The 19,627-nt window shown below is 44.3% G+C and overlaps 1 protein-coding gene across 4 annotated transcripts in view; it reads left to right on the top strand.

The window, feature by feature from the left end:
• fndc3ba (fibronectin type III domain containing 3Ba) overlaps window positions 1-19,295 on the top strand; it is a 326,426-nt gene extending 307,131 nt beyond the window's left edge. For all 4 annotated transcript variants that reach the window (XM_043702595.1, XM_043702596.1, XM_043702597.1 and 1 more), the window contains 2 exons: window positions 4,195-4,322; window positions 18,591-19,295. In XM_043702595.1, coding sequence (XP_043558530.1) covers window positions 4,195-4,322; window positions 18,591-18,902 — 440 coding nt within the window. In that variant the 3' untranslated portion in view covers window positions 18,903-19,295. The remainder of the gene's footprint in view (window positions 1-4,194; window positions 4,323-18,590) is intronic.
• The last annotated feature ends 332 nt before the right edge of the window (window positions 19,296-19,627 follow it).

Genomic DNA, 19,627 nt, shown 5'->3' on the forward strand with positions numbered 1-19,627 from the left:
GTGGTATAAATGTGGGAGCGGTGTATTGACAGTGGTATATATGTGGGAGTAGTATATTGACAGTGGTATATATGTGGGAGTGGTGTATTGACTGGTATACATGTAGGAGCGGTGTATTGACTGTGGTATATATGTGGGAGTGGTGTATTGACTGGTATACATGTAGGAGCGGTGTATTGACTGTGGTATATATGTGGGAATAGGATATATGTGGGAGTGGTAAATTGACAATGGTATATATGTGGGAGTGGTATATTGACAGTGGTATATATTTGGCTATGTATACTGACAGTGGTATATATGTGGGAGTGGTGTTTTAACAGTGGTATATATGTGGGAGCGGTATATTTACAGTGGTATATATGTGACTATGTATATTGACAGTAGTATATATGTGGGAGCGGTATATTGATAGTGGTGTATATGTGGGAGTGGTATATTTACAGGAATGAAGCAGAGGCGAATGCACAAGATTTCACATTCTGTCCAATTCTCCTTCACAAGGTGTGCACAACTCAACATGACCCCTGACCTTGGTGTGATAGGCCAGAGAGATGGGCTCGAGTTCCATTTCCAGCTGCTCATAGTGATCTCCCACTTCACTAATAGCACGATGAGCATCGACACATCCCGAATGTGTGTCTGTCTTGGTAGAGACCAGGAACTGTGTATCTGTCTTTGTAGAGACCAGGAACTGTATGTCTCACTCTGCATAGACTCGGGACTTTGTACCTGTCACTGCACAGACGCGAGACTGTGTACCTTTCACTGCACTGACTCGGGACTGTATACCTGTCTTTGTATAGACTTGGGACTGCGTGCCTATCTTTGCGCAGATCTGGGACTGTGTACCTCTCTTTGCATACACTCAGGACTTTGTACCTCTCATTGTGCAGACTCAGGACTATGACCTCTCTTTGCGCAGGCTCAAGACTGTGTACCTTTCACTGCGCAAACTCGGGAGTGTCTACGTGTCACTGCGCAGACTTGGGACTGTGTACCTGTCATTGCACAGACTCAGGACTGTGTACCGTCACTGCACAGACTCAGAGCTGTACACCTGTCACTGCTCAGACTCAGGACTGTGTACCTGAGTACACAGTTTACTGCGCAAACTAAGGAGTGTGTACATGTCACTGCGCAGACTCGGACTGCTGTATACCTGTCACAGCACACATTCTGAACTGTGTGTCGCTGCACAGACTCAGGACTGTGTACCTGTCACTGCACTGACCCAGAACTGTGTACCTGTCACTGCATAGACCCGGATCAGGGTACCTGTCAATGCACAGACTTGGGACTGTGTACCAGTCACTGCACAGACTCAGGACTGTGTACCTGTCACTGCACAGACCCGGGACTGTGTACCTGTCACTGCACAGACTCGGGAATGTGAACATGTTACTGCACAGACTCGGGAATGTGCACCTGTCACTGCACAGACTCGGGACAGTGTACCTGTCACTGCATAGACCCGGAACAGTGTACCTGTCACTGCACAGACTCGGGACTGTGTACCAGTCACTGCGCAGACTCGGGACTGTGTGTCTGTCACTGCACAGACTCAGGACTATACCTTTCACTGTGCACACTCAGGACTGTGCATCTGTCACTGTACAGACTTGGGTCAGTGTACATTTTACGGAGCAAACTCGGGAGTGTGTAGGTGTCACTGCGCAGACTCGGGACTGTGTACCTGTGTGTGCACAGACTCAGAGTTGTATACTTGTCACAGCACAGACTCAGTACTGTATGTCTGTCACTGCACATATTGGGGACTGTGTACCTTTCACTGTGCAGACTTGGGACTGTGTACCTTTCACTGCACAGATTCAGGACTGTGTACCTGTCACTGCGCAGATTCTGGACTGTGTACCTGTCACTGTGCAGATTCTGGACTGTGTACCTGTAACTGCGCAGATGTAGGACTGTGTACCTGTCACTGCACAGACCTGGGACTGTGTACCTGTCACTGCGCAGACCCAGGACTGTGTACCTGTCACTGCACAGACTCAGGACTGTGTATCTGTCCACTGTGCAGACTCGGTTCTGTGTACCTTTCACAGCGCAGACCTGGGACGGTGTACCTGTCAGTGCGCAGCCTCAGGACTGTGGACCTATCAGTGCACAGACTCGGGACTGTGTACCTGGCACTACGCAGACTCGGGACTATGTACCTGTCAGTGCGCAGACTCAGGACTGTGTACCTGGCCTACGCAGACTCGGAACTGTGTACTTGTCAGTGCGCACACTAGGGACTGTGTACCTGTCACTGCATAGACTCGGAATTGTGTACCTGTCACTGCACAAATTCAGGACTGTGTACCTGTCAGTGTGCGAACTTGGGACTGTGTACCTGTCACTGTGCTGACTCTGAACTGCGTACCTATAATTGCAGAGACTCGGTACTGGTAGTCTTTCACTGTGTACACTTGGGTCTGTGTATTGATTTGATTTGATTTGTTTTGTTTTATGGAGTTACATGTACCTAAGTACAGTGAAAGGTTTTGTTTTGTGAGGCAGACCATAACAAACAAGGATATACAGATCAGAGAATATTTACAGTGAGGCATATAAGGTTACAACTGCACAAAGTAAGATCAACATTATTTGAAGTTGGGCAGCACCATCCAGCAATTTAATAACAGCGGGGAAGAAGCTGTTCTTGAACTTATTGGTGTGTGCATTCAAGCTTCTTTATCTTCTGCCTGATGGAAGAGGTTAGAAGAGGGTTTTACTCGGGTGAGAGGCGTCTTTGACAATGTTGGCAGACTTTCCATGACAACTGGTCACCGTGGAAACTTGGGACTCTGTCTCTGTCACCATGGAGCCTTGGGACTGTATATCTAAAATTGTCTCAGGTCTTTACTTGGGCAGGAACCTGTGCTAAGTTGCAGTCTGCAGCAAACATTCAATCAGCTGCTCATAGCAGGTTGCTGAGACTTCAATCAAAGTGTCCTTCCTACTGGGCCGAGGGAGAGTCAGCCAGGACTGGGTTTGTTCTCAGCTTCTAAATAATCAAGCCCAGCCTTTGAACGGACAGTACCCTCTTGAAACCTGATGATTCCCGTGGCTCCCTGAGTGCACAGCGTTCAGGGTTACATTACCTGGGTTGCATTTGCACAGATCACATTGCTCCTGGAATTCCTGACCTAAGACCAAATTGGCACCACTTTGCGAATCTCCCAAAACACTCACTGCTACAACAGTGTCCCGGCAGCACTACGTGCACCAGAGTGACCCAACCCGTTTTCTGAATGTATGGGCCGAGCACCTCTTGCCTCTGGGTCAGAAGGTTGAGTTAAAGTCCCACTGTGAAGAGGCCAATGTGTAACCCATGCTCATGCCCTTAATGTAGTGCTGAGTGGGAGTGCCACACTGATGGTGGTGCTGTCTTTTCCATGAGCAGTCTGATTCAGGCCCCGGTTCCTTCTCAGGTGAATGTGAAAGACTGAGTATTTTGAAGAAGAGCAGGGGATGATACTCCCGGAGACTGAGGCTGTAATATAGATGTTGTGGCAGTAAAAACTGACACTTCACACCTCAGAGCCACTCCCTGGGTGTAAAAAGACAACAACAATGGCTTTGACGAAGAAATAGCTTCAAGGACAGAGGAAAGACGGCCCGGACTCAAACCACCAATTAACTTGCTAAAATCCATGATAAATGAGTCCATTGGAGAAAAAAAAACATCACAAAACATAAACGGTCAAAATCTTTTGGAAGCCATTTCTTCTCCCAGCATGTTAAGACTTTCATTCAACAATTTCAACTGCAGGTTTGAAAGCTCCATTGGTACATAATGGGTGACTTTATTCCAGTGCAATTTTTTTTAACCTGTATTTTTCTTCTTAAGTGTTGCATTGAAATACAAATTTTATTGACTGTTTTAAGCAAAACATTAATTAATTCTCCACACCTTCCACATTCGTTGGAATTTCAAAATTTCATTCACTGACATTTCCTGATTTTGTATCTTTGTTGTTCACTTAATCATCAGAAGCATGTTTTGCAGAGGAAACAGTTGGTAACTGATGCTTAGGCAATATAATCAGTTGAAGACTAAAAACAGGTAGTTTGATCTTCATTGTTAGTCTCTGTCAAGTCACATTGATTTTCCTAGTGCATCCAGCGTAGACGTGGGTCATAAGCTGCAGCGCAAATAAACAGCCTTTGGGCCCTTGTTTCTTTCAGCTCCACGGGTCACTCAGCTGGAAGGAACCGCCTGTGAGGTCACGTGGGAAGGTCTCCCACCAATGAGAGGCGATCCAATGAGTTACATCCTCCAAGTCACACTGGGCAGGGAGTTGGACTACAAACAGGTAAGGGTGAGGGTAGGTGGTTACTGACTGGCATGGGGAGGGCATTTCTGAAGCATCTGGCACCACCAACCATAAACGCTTGAGTGAAGAAGATGCTTGGAATGGGAATGCTACTGGCCTCGCTTCAGGATCCGGAGATGCCATCTCCTGAACTCAACTGAAGCTTGATTTAAGGTTGTGAGTACACCTGGTGCACATTGAGAAGGGACTTCCCTCTTGCCTGTTGAGGAGGAGGTTCTCCCAGTGCCCATTGCGAATGAGGCTGTCTTGGTGCCCATTGAGTGTGGCGCTCTCTTGGTGCCCATTGGGGATCAGGTTCTCTTGGTGCCCATTGAGTATGGGACTCTCTTGGTGCCCATTGAGAAGAGAGATCGCCTGGTGTTCATTGAGAAGGCATGCCTCTGGAACCTTCTGAACAGTTTGTGTCAACTTTGCAAACCATTGAAATTGTTCTTAACTTTATCCCAATCCAGGTAATCAATGGAACAACAATTTTAAGAAGTAAATTCTACGTTTTAAGTTATTTCTCTTGTCCTACCAAGAACTGTCTGTGCTAGCTTTCTCTTGCCTGTGAAGACCTGACCCAACAAGGATGTATCCATCATAGTCTTGAAGTTGTCCACTAATATTTGGAATGAGTTCTCACACAAAAGGCTGGGGTATTGACTATGCATTGCCATTTTCAACACTTGTGGTGGATAAATCTTTTGTTGGGTCAGATCATCATGTGGAAAAGTAGCTGAGTGAAGTTGAGATACAGATCAGACGTGATCTAATTGAATTCTGGAACAGACCTGAGGGGCTGAATGGCCTCCTCCTGTTCCCAGTGCTCACCAATTGGTGGAATGTCCAGAGAATAAAAGAAGAGTGGAAGTGACAGGAGAGGTCGGGTTAACCTGAGATTCTGTGCTGTGATGTGCAAGGCTCATTCATCAGGCAAGTCTTTCAATTCTAGCTCCTTCACGTAAAAAAAGAATGCTAAAGGAAGATTTAACAGAAATAATAATAATGAGTCAGGTGTTCTGGCTCTCTACTGCAATTACGAAGAATCTTGATGCAGTAAATTGGAGGAGTCTCTGTAGACTGGCAGGAGGGTCAATAATCAGAGAAGACAGAATAAATATTGGTGTCAGCTAAACAGAGGTAAAGTCATCATAGGAGAAAGTGAGGTCTGCAGATGCTGGAGATCAGAGCTGAAAATGTGTTGCTGGAAAAGCGCAGCAGGTCAGGCAGCCTCCAGGAAACAGGAGAATCGACGTTTCGGGCATAAGCCTGAAGAAGGGCTTATGCCCGAAACGTCGATTCTCCTGTTCCCTGGATGCTGCCTGACCTGCTGTGCTTTTCCAGCAACACATTTTCAGCTAAAGTCATCATAGCCTTCCCAGACTATAGAACTGTTCTGTCATCAGAGAGAGGGGACTGGTGTTGGTTAACCAGCGGGTCATGACATCTTAGTCGGGGGTGGGAGGTGTTGCTGAGAAGACAGGACCAGCTGGTACAGCAATTGAACCCACACTGTTGGTGTCACTCTGCATCTTAAACCAGCCATCCAGCCAACTGAACTAACCAACCCCCTTGACCACTGCAGCTAGAAATGTATTAATCTTAGTTGTTTAATGGTATGATCCTAAGCCCAGTAAATCGGGCAGATTGCAGGTATGATTGACTGATGGCCAAGCTAACAGTGTGATGGCCACACTTTGGGCCTGAGCTAAGATGGGACAAGTATAGGATTGAGAAACCTTTGGTTGCCAAATAGCCTGTGCCCAGTCACCTCATAAACCTTCATAGGGTGAACTTACAAGGCATTCAAGGTGCCCCCCACAACCCAACTCAATTTAGAAGATTATGGCATGATTTGGTCAAGGTGTTTTAAGGTGCTAACATAATTCAATGGGATGGATGCACAGAAACTATTTTCTTTGATGAAAATCTGAAACTCTCTCCATTGCAATTGCGTCAGCCATGAGCTTATCGAATAATGCAATAGGCTTGAGGGGCTTAGTGGCCTTCTGCTGTTCCTGGCCCATGTGTTTGTAAAAACCTTTCGAATCTGGGGCTCAATTGGGATTTCCAAGATTTTTATTCAGTAAGGAATCAAGTGTAATCGAACAGAGGCAAATTAATAGAGATGAAGAAACAGATCAGTCAAAATCTAACAGAACGGGAAAACCGGCCCAAGGAGCTGAGCGGCCTGTTGTTTCTGTGTCTATATATAGAGAGGAGAGGAGAAGTAAGGGTTAAATCTGTTCCTTTTGCACAGAATGCAGGAACGACAAAACAAATTGGGAAATCAAGGGATCATTTGCAGAGTGTCTTCAATTCCCTAATGTACAGTATTGGTGAGTGAAAGGTGTGTATCAGCTTGCAGTGGCCCTGGAAAATTTATGGTGTCCCTTGATTGCAAACTGAGCCTGTTGCTATGACAACGATATCTACATGAGGCCTTCACCAGCGTCATAGCCTCTTCAGTAGTAAACAATGATTAGGAACCAGGAAGCTGTTCAAAGTTGTTGACGAGTGTTTTCTAGACTTTGTTTAGAATTAGAAAATGTTTTTTTGCTTGTTCCTCGATGTAGTGAATAGAGAAGAGGAAGGGGAATAGCACAAGCCATCTAACATTGTAAAGCAGTAACTCAGAGAATTCAAAGGACAATGTTATCTATGCTTGCTGATATTAAAAGTGTTGCTCTTATCGAAGACACAGAGTTACCCTTTTTATTCATGATCTGCTTTTGTTGCTTTTCTTGCCAATGCCAATCACATCAATCCCCTTCCCAAATCTCCCCAACACACATTGGCTACTTCAGACAGAGAGTTTGTATAAGTGGAGCATTTTCAGAATGGCAACCCATAACTAGCGGAGTGCCACAGGGATCAGTGCTGGGGTCACAATTATTTATGATAAATGTTAATGACTTGAATGAGGAAAATGAATTTAGTTGAGTTTGTAGATATTACAAAAATAAGTGGGAAGGCAAGTAGTGACACAAGAGTCTGCAGACAGATATAGGTTAAACGAGTGGACAAAAACTTGGCAGGTGGACTACAATGTGGGAAAATGTGAGGTTATGTGCTTTGGCAGGAAGAATAGAATTGAATGTCATTAATGGAGAAAGGCTGCAGAAAGCTACAGAACAGTGAGTCATTGTATAAGCATCACAAAGAGCTAGCATCCAAGTTCAGCTGATACTAGGGAAGGCAAACGGAATGTTGGCTTTTATTTCACAGAGTGGAGTACAGAAGAAGGGAAGTCTTGCTAAAACTGTACAAGGCAATAGTTAGATCACATCTGGAATACTGTGAACTGTTTTGGACCTCTTATCGAAAGAAAGATATACTGGCATTGGAGGCAGTCCAGAGAAAGGTCACAAGATTGATCCTGAGTGCAGAGTGACTGTCTTATGAAGAGAATTGGAGTCAGCTCAGCTTGTCCTCATTGGAATTTAGAAGCATTAAACCATACAAAATGCTCAGGTGCCTTGACAAGGTAAGTGCTGTGAGGCTGTTTCCCCCTGTGGAAGAATCCAGGACCAGAGAGCAAACTGTTAACGCATTGAAGACAAAGTTGAAGAGGAATTTCTTCTATCTGAGGGTAATGAATGTGTGAAATTCTTTACTGCAAAGGTCTGTTGAGGTTGTGTCATTTAATATATTTGAGGCTGAGATAGACTTTTAATCAGTGATTGATTCAAGGGTCATAGGGCAAAGCTGGGAAAGTGGAGTTGAGGACTAACAGATTAGTCAGAATCTCAGTGATTGGCGGAGCTGAATACTCAACATCTGCTGTTATATCTTATGATGTTATGTTATTCGAATCCCTGGGACAAACACCCTTCAAAATTGGGTTGGCAACTCTGGTTGAGTATATTTTTGGGGTTTTGGGATATGACATCTCAGCCACAATTCCTAGCCCCGCATCACTCTGGCCAGCAGTCTCCCAACAGGTCACAGGTCACATGCCTTCACACAGCCAGTTAGAAAGTGAGAGGGTCCTTTACCACATGAGGGGTGAATCTTAGTGGCCTGTCCGATGTCTGCTTTTTGCCCATCTCCAAAATTTTAACAATGAAATATTTGGAATTAGTCATTCCCACACATAGAGTTACAGGAATCAGACAAAGCTCTCCATAGTCTATTCTGTCCACACCAGTATTAGATTAGATTAGATTACCTACAGTGTGGAAACAGGCCCTTCGGCCCAACCAGTCCACATCGACCCGCCGAAGCACAACCCACCCATTCCCCTACATTTACCCCTTTACCTAACATAGCCAATTCACCTGACCTGCACATCTTTGGACTGTGGGAGGAAACCGGTGCACCCGGAGGAAACCCACGCAGACACGGGGAGAATGTGCAAACTCCACACAGTCAGTCGCCTGACTCGAGAATTGAACCCGGGTCTCTGGCGCTGTGAGGCAGCAGTGCTAACCACTGTACCACCATGCCGCCCACTAATCTAATTCTGGCATCACTTTGAGTGCTGACCAGCTGAAGATCTCTCAGGACAGTCATTGTTTTTCTTTGAAAATGGGATGCGAGTGTCGATGGTGAGGCCAGCATTTATTAGTCATAGCTCATTGCCCCTGAGAGTTATTGGTAAGCTGCCTTTTAGAATCCATGTGAGGTAGGGACAAAGCTCCAGGATTTTGATTCAGTACTAGTGAAGGAACAGTGATATATTTCCAAGTCGGGATGATGTATGGCTTCCAGAACTCACCATCACACATGGACCTCTGAGGCCCACACAGACAAAAGCAAAATTAGTGGAGAGCTCTGCTCAAGGTGGTGGTGGTGTCCCTGTGTATCCGCTGCCCATCTCCTTCCAGCTTGTAGAGTTTCCAGGTTTGGAAGGTGCTGGCAGAGGAGCCTTAGTGAATTACTGCTGCATATATGGCACCAGTTCATATAGGGGAAAGTGAGGACTGCAGATGCAGGACATCAGAGTCGAGAGTGTGGTGCTGGAAAAGCACAGCAGGTCAGGCAGCATCTGAGGAGGAGAATCGACGTTTCGGGCAGAAGCCCTTATGCCAGAAATATCAATTTTCCTGCTCCTCAGATGCTGCCTGACTTGCTGTGGTTTTCCAGCGCCACACTCTTGACCAGTTCATATGGGATTGCCATCAAGAATCGACGTTTCGGGCAGAAGCCCTTCATCAGGAATGAGCACATTCCTGATGAAGGCTTATGCCAGAAATATCAATTTTCCTGCTCCTCAGATGCTGCCTGACTTGCTGTGGTTTTCCAGCGCCACACTCTTGACCAGTTCATATGGGATTGCCATCATCTTCTACTCCAGTTAGGATTCCATCGCAGGAGCCAAACAGCAGCCATGAGGATAGACGTCAAATGACATTCAAAGTTTGTGCGAAGATTTGTAGCTCGGGTGCTCGTTGTTGTGGTTCTGTTCGCCGAGCTGGAAGTTTTTGTTGCAAACGTTTCGTCCCCTGGCTAGGCGACATCATCAGTGCTTGGGAGCCTCCTGCGAAGCGCTTCTTTGATGTTTCCTCCGGTGTTTATAGTGGTCTGTCCCTGCCGCTTCCGGTTGTCAGTTTCAGCTGTCCGCTGTAGTGGTTGGTATATTGGGTCCAGGTCGATGTGTTTGTTGATGGAGTTTGTGGATGAATGCCATGCCTCTAGGAATTCCCTGGCTGTTCTCTGTCTGGCTTGCCCTATGATAGTAGTGTTGTCCCAGTCAAATTCACACACACGCAGACAACAAGCAACATGAATTCGACTGGGACAACACTACTATCGTGGGGCAAGCCAGACAGAGAACAGCCAGGGAATTCCTAGAGGCATGGCATTCATCCACAAACTCCATCAACAAACACATCGACCTGGACCCAATATACCAACCACTACAGCGGACAGCTGAAACTGACAACCGGAAGCGGCAGGGACAGACCACTATAAACACCGGAGGAAACATCAAAGAAGCGCTTCGCAGGAGGCTCCCAAGCACTGATGATGTCGCCTAGCCAGGGGACGAAACGTTTGCGTCAAATGACATGGCCAAATCAGCTAAACCATCTATCACTGACTATAGAGTGAAACTCTAGGCTGTTCTGAGTACTTTTCCTCCTTCCTTTGTTCACGCTTTTCCTACCTGAGGGGATTATGGTTTATGAATACTTTCTTCAACATCTTCTGGTCTCAGGTATCCTCTCCTTCCCTGGAGGCTGCCTCTTCCAAATCCTCTGGAATCAGGGCTATTTATCTGTGTCTTGACCTAACTAACTCTGTTTCCTGGTACTGCTCACCCCAGCATTTCTGTGGGCCAAATGCTGGCAAATGGGACTGGATTAGTTCAGGATATCTGATTGGCATGAATGAGCCTATTTCTGTGCTGTACATCTCTGTGACTGGATAGAGATTGCAAGCATCCAAGAAGCCTTAGGAGAGGAAACAGGGATAGTATGGGGACACAGTAAGCTTTTAATCACTCAGCTTTAACTGGACATCCTCATACTATCCCTGTTTCCTCTCGTGAGGCTCTTGGATGCTTGCAATCTCTATCCAATCACAGAGATGTACAGCACAGAAACAGACTCATTCATGCCAATCAGATATCCTGTACTAAGCCAGTCCCATTTGTCAGCATGTGGCCCATATCCCTCTAAACCCTTCTCATTCCTATACCCTTTGAGTTGCCTTTTAAATATTGCAGTTGTATCAGCCTCTACCACTTTCTCTGGCAGCTTGTTCCATACACAATGTGCATGAAAACATTGCCCCTTAGGTCCCTTTTAAACCTATCCCCTCTAGTTTTAGACTCCCCTGGGAAAAAAGACCTTGTCATTTATCCTATCCATGTCCTTCATAACTTTATAAACTCCTGTAAGGTCCCTCTCAGTCTCCGACACTCCAGGGGAAATAGCTCCAGCCTATTCAGCCTCTCCCTATAATTCAAATCTTCCAACCCTGGCAACATCCTTGTAGTTATTTTCTGAGCGCTTTCAAGTTTCGCAACATCTTCCCTGTAGCAAGGAGACCATAACTGAACACAGTATTCCCAAAGTGGCTCAGTAAACCGATGTTCAAAACTTTATTAAAAAAAAGCTTTTGAATGTCACAGTGTTTTTTTTCATTCTGGCCATTACTTGTAGCAGTGTCCAGGAGATTCATCTCAGAAGTCCTGGAGCCTCGGCATTACTTCCCTGATTTTAAAAACAAAATTAAATCAGTTCCTGAACGACATGTCTCCTTGTTTGTGAAATTGGCTCCGTACTGGCTAGTTGTTTGAATTGAAGGTCGCAAACTCTACAAGATTGTTTTCCAGACTACAGGAGGTAACCAAAAAGCTGGAGTTTAAGCCTTTTGTTCAGGGAATATGGGTTCAAATCCCACTGTGACAGATAGTGAAAGTTGAATTCAAGTTAAAATAAAAGTGAGACCAAGGGTAACCATATGTCAATAATTGAAAGCAAAACCATCTGGTTCACTCAAGCCCTTCAGGGAAGCAAATCTGCCGTTCCTACAGAGTCTGGCCAACACATGACTCCAGACCCACAGCAACATGGTTGACACTGGGTAATTAAGGATAATAAATGCTGACCTATCCAGTGATGCCCATATTCTGTACTGCTAGCTGGCATGTAGATGTGCCAATGTTAAATGAAGTTAATATCAGCTATGGAGTATAACGTTTCCACAGGTTTGTCTAGCACCTATAATATTGCAAAAATATCCCAAGGTACTTCACAGAAGTGTTATCAATCAAAACTTTAACCCGAGTCATAGAAAAAAAGGATATTTGAACAGGTGATGAAAAGCTTGGTCAAAAAGATAGTTGTTTTTAATGCACTCATGAGACATGGTTGTCATTTATGGCCTGTCTCTAGTTGCCTTTGAAATGAGTGGCTTGCTAGGCCATTTCAGAGAGCAGTTGAGAGCCAACCACATTGCTGTGGGTTCGGAGTCAAACGTAGACCAGATCATGTAAGGATGGCAGATTTCCTTCCCCAAAGGACATTAGTGAACCAAATGGGTTTTTCCACCAATTGGACAAGGGATTCATGGTCATCAGCAGATTCATAATTCCAGATTAATTTGGAATTCAAATTCCAACATCTGCTGTGGCAGGATTTGAACCGAGGTCCCTAGAACATTAGCTGAGTTAATGGATTAATAGTCTAGTAATATTACCACAGGGCCATCATCTCCCTTTGTTTGATGACAAAGAGGGTGAGCTGAAAATATGTTGCTGGAAAAGCGCAGCAGGTCAGGCAGCATCCAAGGAGCAGGAGAATCGACATTTCGGGGATGAGCCCTTCTTCAGGAATGATGCCTGAAGAAAGGCTCATGCCCGAAACGTCGATTCTCCTGCTCCTTGGATACTACCTGACCTGCTGCGCTTTTCCAGCAACACATTTTCAGCTCTGATCTCCAGCATCTGCAGTCCTCACTTTCTCCGACAAAGAGGGTGAGAAAGGCAGAAAGATTTAGAGAGGAAATAGAGACATTGAGTCCCTGGGCAGCTGAAGACATGTTTATCAATAGTGAAGGATTTAAACTGTGAATGTTCAAGAGTCCAGAATTGAAGGAGCACAGATATCTCAGGGTTATGCACTTTACAGAGATAGACTAGGGTGAGAGCATGAGAGATTTGAAAATAAGGCTGAAGGTACTTCAAAGTAAATGACGTAAACCTGGTCATTGTGGAGATGTGAGGACAGTTTTGGTTCCATGGTTCATTCTCTGACAATAATTTAGATAACCTTCCACTCCGCAATGTTGGATTAAACCCCAGGATCAGTATTGATCATATTGAAAGGTGGAGTAGCTTGATGGGCTAAATAGCCTCTTATTTCTTGAATCTTAGACCAAATTAACTAATAGTTAATTGTTTGTAATTTAATATTGAGATCCTTGCTCAAAGCTATGGGGATCGGGTATTTGTATATTATATTTTGAATTGATGGCAGTGGTTTCTAGCAGGCTCATTCATCAGAATAATGGATTTAATTGTAGTGTGTCAATTTGTTGCACTAATGCGTTGTAAGGTTTCATCAGCCACTGCACAGATCCATGAACAGTTTTATACCAACACTTCTCAAAGCTGGTTCGGAAAGTAGCATTATAACAAGAAATCTTGCAGGACCTGCAACAACAGAGACCTATGGTATTACTGGGGCAGTGTAAACAGAATATGGATTAATAGGCTCGGGGCTAAAGGAAGGTATATGAGCCAGGGGATCAGTGCTGTGTGCACCTTTACCGTCAAACGTGACAGATGTTTTACAAAGTTGAAAATCGCACAACACAACGAGCTTTTGAAGCACTACTGCTTCATCAGGACCTTCATCAATCATCTGATGGAGGAGTGGCGCTCTGAAAGCTAGTGCTTCCAAATAAATCTGTTGGACTATAACCTGGTGTTGTGTGATTTTTAACTTTGTCCTGCCCAGTCCAACACTGGCACCTCCAAGTCAGGTTTTTTACAGATAGCCACACGAGAACTAACACCAACATTAGGGCACTTGGTAAAAAGTAAGAAGGTTGCCAAACATTAGTGACTGGACAGACAGGTGACAAATCCTGAAAGATCTCCCTATCTTTTTTACGCAATGTCCCCAGTACGCAGAGAAAGTTTTATTTACTCCATTTATAGCTGTAGTTGCTTGAAAATTCCAATCAAATGACCCCATTAGCCTCCCAAATTTTAGATAATACAGTACAACCCCCCTGTTTATGTAATCTGTTTTTGTTACTTAACATGCTCTAATTCTGGATGCAGGTTTGCTCGCTGAGCTGGAAGGTTCATTTCCAGACGTTTCGTCACCCTACTGGTAATATCTTCATTGGGCCTCAGAATGAAGCACTGTTGATAATTCCTGCTTTCTATTTATATATTTGGGCTGATGATGTCATTTCCTGTGGTGACATCATTTCCTGTGGTAATATAATTTCCTGTTCTTTTTCTCAGGAGGTGATAGATGGGGTCTAATTCAATGTGCTTGTTGATAGAGTTCCAGGTTGAAATGCCACGCTTCTAGGAACTCTCATGCGTGTCTCTGTTTGGCTTGTCTGAGGATGGATATGTTGTCCCAGTCAAAGTGGTGTCCTTCCTCACCTGTATGTAAGGATACAAGTGAGAGAGGGTCATGTCGTTCTGTGGCTAGTTGATGTTCATGTATCCTAGTGGCTAGTTTTGTACCTGTTTGTCCAATGTAATGTTTGTTACAGTCCTTGCACAGTATTTTGTAAATAACATTAGTTTTCTTGTTGTCTGTATAGGGTCTTTCAAGTTCATTAGCAGCTGTTTTAGTGTGTTGGTGGGTTTGTGGGCTACCATGATGCCAAGGTGTCTGAGTAGTCTGACAGTCATTTCTGAGATGTCTTTAATGTAAGGGAGAGTGGCTAGGGTATATTTACAAAATACAGTGCAAGTACTGTTACAAACACTACATTAGACAAACAGGCGGAAAACTAGCCGCCAGGGTATGTAAACATCAACTAGCCACAAAACGACATGACCTTCTCTCGCTAGTATCCTTACATACAGATGAGGAAGGACACCATTTCGACTGGGACAACACATCCATCTTAGGACAAGCCAAACAGAGACACACAGGAGAATTCCTCGAAATGTGGCATTCCAACTGGAACTCTATCAACAAACACATCGAATTAGGCCCCATCTACCACCCCTGAGAAAAAAGAACAGGAAATGACATCACCACAGGAAATGACATCACCAACCTAAAGAAACCCAAACATATAAATAGAAATCAGGAATTATCAATAGTGCTTCACCCGGAGGCCCACTGAAGATGTTACCTAGTATGGAGATGAAATGTCTGGATGTGAGCCTTCCACCTCAGTGAACAAACCTACATCCAGAACCTCAATCTGAGCTATAAATCTTTTCAAAACTCGCTATGCTCTAATTCTGTTAACTGAGATGATCAATGAGTGAATATGTAATATGAATTTTATTTCCCAGTTATGCTTCCCAGCTACTTTCACCCAGCCCCACTCCCACCCTCCTATTTATCTCTCAGCCCCCTTCTCCCGCCTCACATTCTTGATGAAGGGTTTATCCCCGAAATGACAATACACCTGCTCCTCAGATGCTGCCTGACCTGCTTTGCTTTTCCAACGCCACACTTTTCGACTCTGTTCTCCAGCATCTGCAGTCCTCACTTTCTCCCAGTTCTGTTCCCCACCCCAGCTATCAAAGTTCCTTAGGCACCATCTTCCAAACCCATGGCCATTACTATCTAGAAGCGCAAGGGAATGCAGATACATGCAAGACCACCACCTTCACGTTCCCCTCCAAGCCATTTACCATCCAGACTTGGAAAAATGTAACTGTTCCTTCTGTTCAAAATTTTAGAACTCTGTCCCTGCACCACATGGACTGCATCAGTTCAACAAGGCAGCTCAAAGGGAAATAGTGATGCACAATAAGTGTGGACGGAGCCGTGAAATCCGAATCCCCTGATTTTTTAAAAAATTACACACGCACAACCCTGTATTGGTGATATAGACAGTGTGTTACTACCCCAATCACTTACTGTGCCCTGTGTTTTCTGTTGTAGCAATGGGTACCTGTGTGTATGTGAGATCTACTGGTCTTAAGTCTCAGGCACACCTTAAAATGACTGTGTATCAAACATCAGGGGGAAATAGTCTCAAAGGGCTGAGGTCTTTGCGCCAAATTGTCTCTGTGTGGGCAGAGTTCCTACCCCCCACCCCTATAACATCTGGCTCTTTGTTACTTCTGGACTGAAATCTCCACCATTCCCCAGGCCCTTCGCCAGCTCCCTCGCTCCAAACACCTCCTGTTGAAATGCTGAATGGCTCATATCACATTTCTCATGGCTTTAAATGGATGGGTTTATTAAAATAATGGAGAGGGCAAGGCAATACAATTTGACTGAGCCTTTTCATGTGATACTATCTTTTCATCCCAACACAGCAGACAACTGACTGCTGTATGGCCCTCTACCTTCACAAAGGCAACCAGAGATGAGTAGTAAGTGCCATCCTTACAAATGATGCCAACATGCCATTATTGAATAAAGAACATAAAGCCTGTTAGGATTGAAACCTCCCAAACATTGAGGTGATCAAGTCAAGTTCTTTTTCCCAGGGTAGCCCAAAACTAGAGGGCATAGGTTTAAGGTGAGAAGGGTAAGATTAAAAGGGATCTAAGGTGTAGCTTTTTCATGCAGAGGATGGTGCATGCATGAAAGAGCTGCCAGAGGAAGTGGTGGAGGCTGGTACAATTACAGCATTTAAAAGGTGTCAGAATGGGTAAATGGATAGGAAGAGTTTCATGGGATATGGGCCAAATGCTGGCAAATGGGACAAGATCAATTTAGGATATCTGGACGAGTTGGACCGAAGGGTCTGTATCCTTGCTGTACATCTCTATGACTCCTTTTCCTGTATGAAGCTCCCTTATTCAGTGTAAGTAAAGGAAGCTGTTGAATATGAAGTGTATGCCGTGTCACACAATAAGATATTACTGCAGCAGTTTTTATAAAGAGTGAGTTCAATGTGAGGTGTTAGCAAGTGATTATACCTTGATGATGTCATATATTAATCACAAAAACCGAGAGAGAGATAGAAATTCTACTGCCTCTGCAATGATTTTTTTTTGTCCCTTTGCGTCATTGGCAATTTCCAGCTGAGAATTGAATTGACAAGGAACATTTAGTGAAATGGTGTGTGAGCATTAGGTTGTTCAGCCTCTATTATTGTCCATTCTGCACACTCTTGCTTTGACTCTGTCATAAGAGCATTGGTGGATTAAGTAACCATTTCACATTCTGTACTCTGTGTCTTGTTTATGACAAACCAATAAATAATAATTATTTACATGCATCAGAGAACAAGTAAACACAATTAATTTGGGGATGGTTGCCCGGATGTGGGGAGAGAGCAAGGCAGTCGGATTAGTTTGCGGATTGATGCACGGCAATGGGGAAGGATAGGGACCCTGGGATTCGATTGGGATTGATACAGGGGCACCTGAAGAGAGTGGGACAGTGAGATTAGTTTGAGATTGATACAGGAATATAGGGAATGAGTGCGCAAGAGGGATTAATTTGAGTATTGATATAAGGCTATGGGGAGAGTGTGAACTAATGGGATTAGATGAGGGATTGCTGTGGTGAGATCCACAGTGGGGGATTAATTTGAAATTGATAGAGGGATAATGGGGAAAACTGGTCAGTGGAATTAGTTTGGGGATTGATACAGGGATTACAAAGATAGCTGATCAGTGGAATTAGTTTGTAGATTGATACAGGGATTATGAGGAAAGTTGATCAATGGGATTAGTTTGGAGATTGATACAGGGATTAGGAGGAGAGCCGGTCAGTGGGATTAGTTTAGGGATGGATACATGGAATTAGTTTGTAGATTGATACAGGGATTATGAGGAATGTTGATCAATGGAATTAGTTTCATGATTGATACAGGGATTACGAGGAGATTTGATCAGTCCGATTAGTTTGGAGATTGATACAGGGATTATGGGGAGAGGTGATCAATGGGATTAGTTTGGAGATTGACACAGGGATTAGGAGGAGAGCCGGTCAGTGGGATTAGTTTAGGGATGGATACAGGGATTATGAGGAGAGTTAATCAGTGGGATTAGTTTTGGAATTGGTACAGAGGATTATGAGGAGAGTTGATCAATGGGATTAGTTTGGGAATTCGTATAGGGATTATAAGGAGAGTTGATCAATGAGATTAGTTTGGGGATTAATACAGGGATTTTGGGGAGATCTGATCAGTGGGATTAGTTTGGAGATTGATACAGGGAATATGGGGATAGTTGATCAATGAGATTAGTTTGGGGATTAATACAGGGATTATGGGGAGAGCTGATCAGTGGGATTAGTTTGGGGATTGATATAGGGATTAGAAGGAGAGCCGGTCAGTGGGATTAGTTTTGGAATTGGTACAGAGATTATGAGGAGAGTTGATCAGTGGGATTAGTTTGGGAATTCGTATAGGGATTATGAGGAGAGTTGATCAATGGGATTAATTTGGGAATTCGTACAGAGATTATGAGGAGAGTTGATCAATGGGATTAGTTTGGGAATTCGTACAGGGATTATGGGGAGAGCCAGTCAGTGGCATTAGTCTAGGGATTGAAACAGGGATGTAGGGAGAGCACAGGGTGGTGGAATTAATTGTGAATTGGTCTATCTTGGAAAAGACTGGATGCCCTGCTTGGTGCCCTGCTTTGGTGGAACCTTGTCTGTTGATTACCAATGTTATTTCCCTGTCCATCCCTCACAGGTGTACAAGGGGGAGGACACAACATTCCAGATCTCAGGCCTTCAGACGAACACAGACTATCGGTTTCGGGTCTGCGCCTGTCGACGCTGCCAGGACATGTCACAAGAGCTGACTGGACCCTTTAGTCCTTCTGCCATTTTCACACTACGGAGGAAAGAGTCCCCTCCAACCAGTGAACTGCGAACCGCAGAGTTGGCCAAAATGAGGAGCGTGATGCCCAGTGACGAGCAGTTTGCTGCCCTCATCCTGGTGGGATTCGCCAGTTTATCGATTTTCATCGCCTTTGTTTTACAATATTTCATCATGAAGTAACAGAGGGCGAAGAAAGCAAAAAAAAAACATTACGCATATAATTCTTGAGGTATAAACGTAGCCACGTAATAGTACCAGCAAAACCCCATTTAAATATTCCTGTTGAACTTCTATTAATCATCTTTTATTTTTAAGTTTGTTTATCTCTTTTCCCTTTCCCCTTTTTCATTTTGGGTTTACCCCAGTTCAAAGGTTAGTCAAAAATAAAAGGGGGAAGTGAAATGAAAACCACACTGGCTCTTTTCTGCACCTTTTCCGGAAATTACTTTGACCCCTTCACCATGGGCATCACCTGATGCCAGGTGGGAGCTGCCCTCCTGCTAGGGATGGGTTCCTCACTGCATGAGGTTGCTGTGAATGAGTTAAAGTATTCTCCCAGCTGAGATTTCAGTTGGAGGTTTTAGCATTTTTTTATATATATATATATATAAAAATATATATTTTTTAAAAAAATATTTAGGCTGGGAGGGAGGGTGGGGTGGAGAGAAGAGAGAACGAGCTTCAGATTGTTCGGAATCGACTATTGGTTGACAGCCCAAGGTTTTTATTTCATGTTAAGAGGAACGCAATGGGCATCATATTTAGTTCCACTGTAAAACAGGGGATATTTCCTCTGGTGTTAGCAGTCAAATCTATCTGGCAATGAAGCTGCTACATTACTGCAATTATGCTGTGGTAGACCCCTTCATTCTGCTCCTGCTCACTGCCCTTAATGTTCCCATCAT

Source organism: Chiloscyllium plagiosum, chromosome 13 (genome assembly GCF_004010195.1).
Source record: "Chiloscyllium plagiosum isolate BGI_BamShark_2017 chromosome 13, ASM401019v2, whole genome shotgun sequence".
NCBI lineage: Eukaryota > Metazoa > Chordata > Chondrichthyes > Orectolobiformes > Hemiscylliidae > Chiloscyllium > Chiloscyllium plagiosum.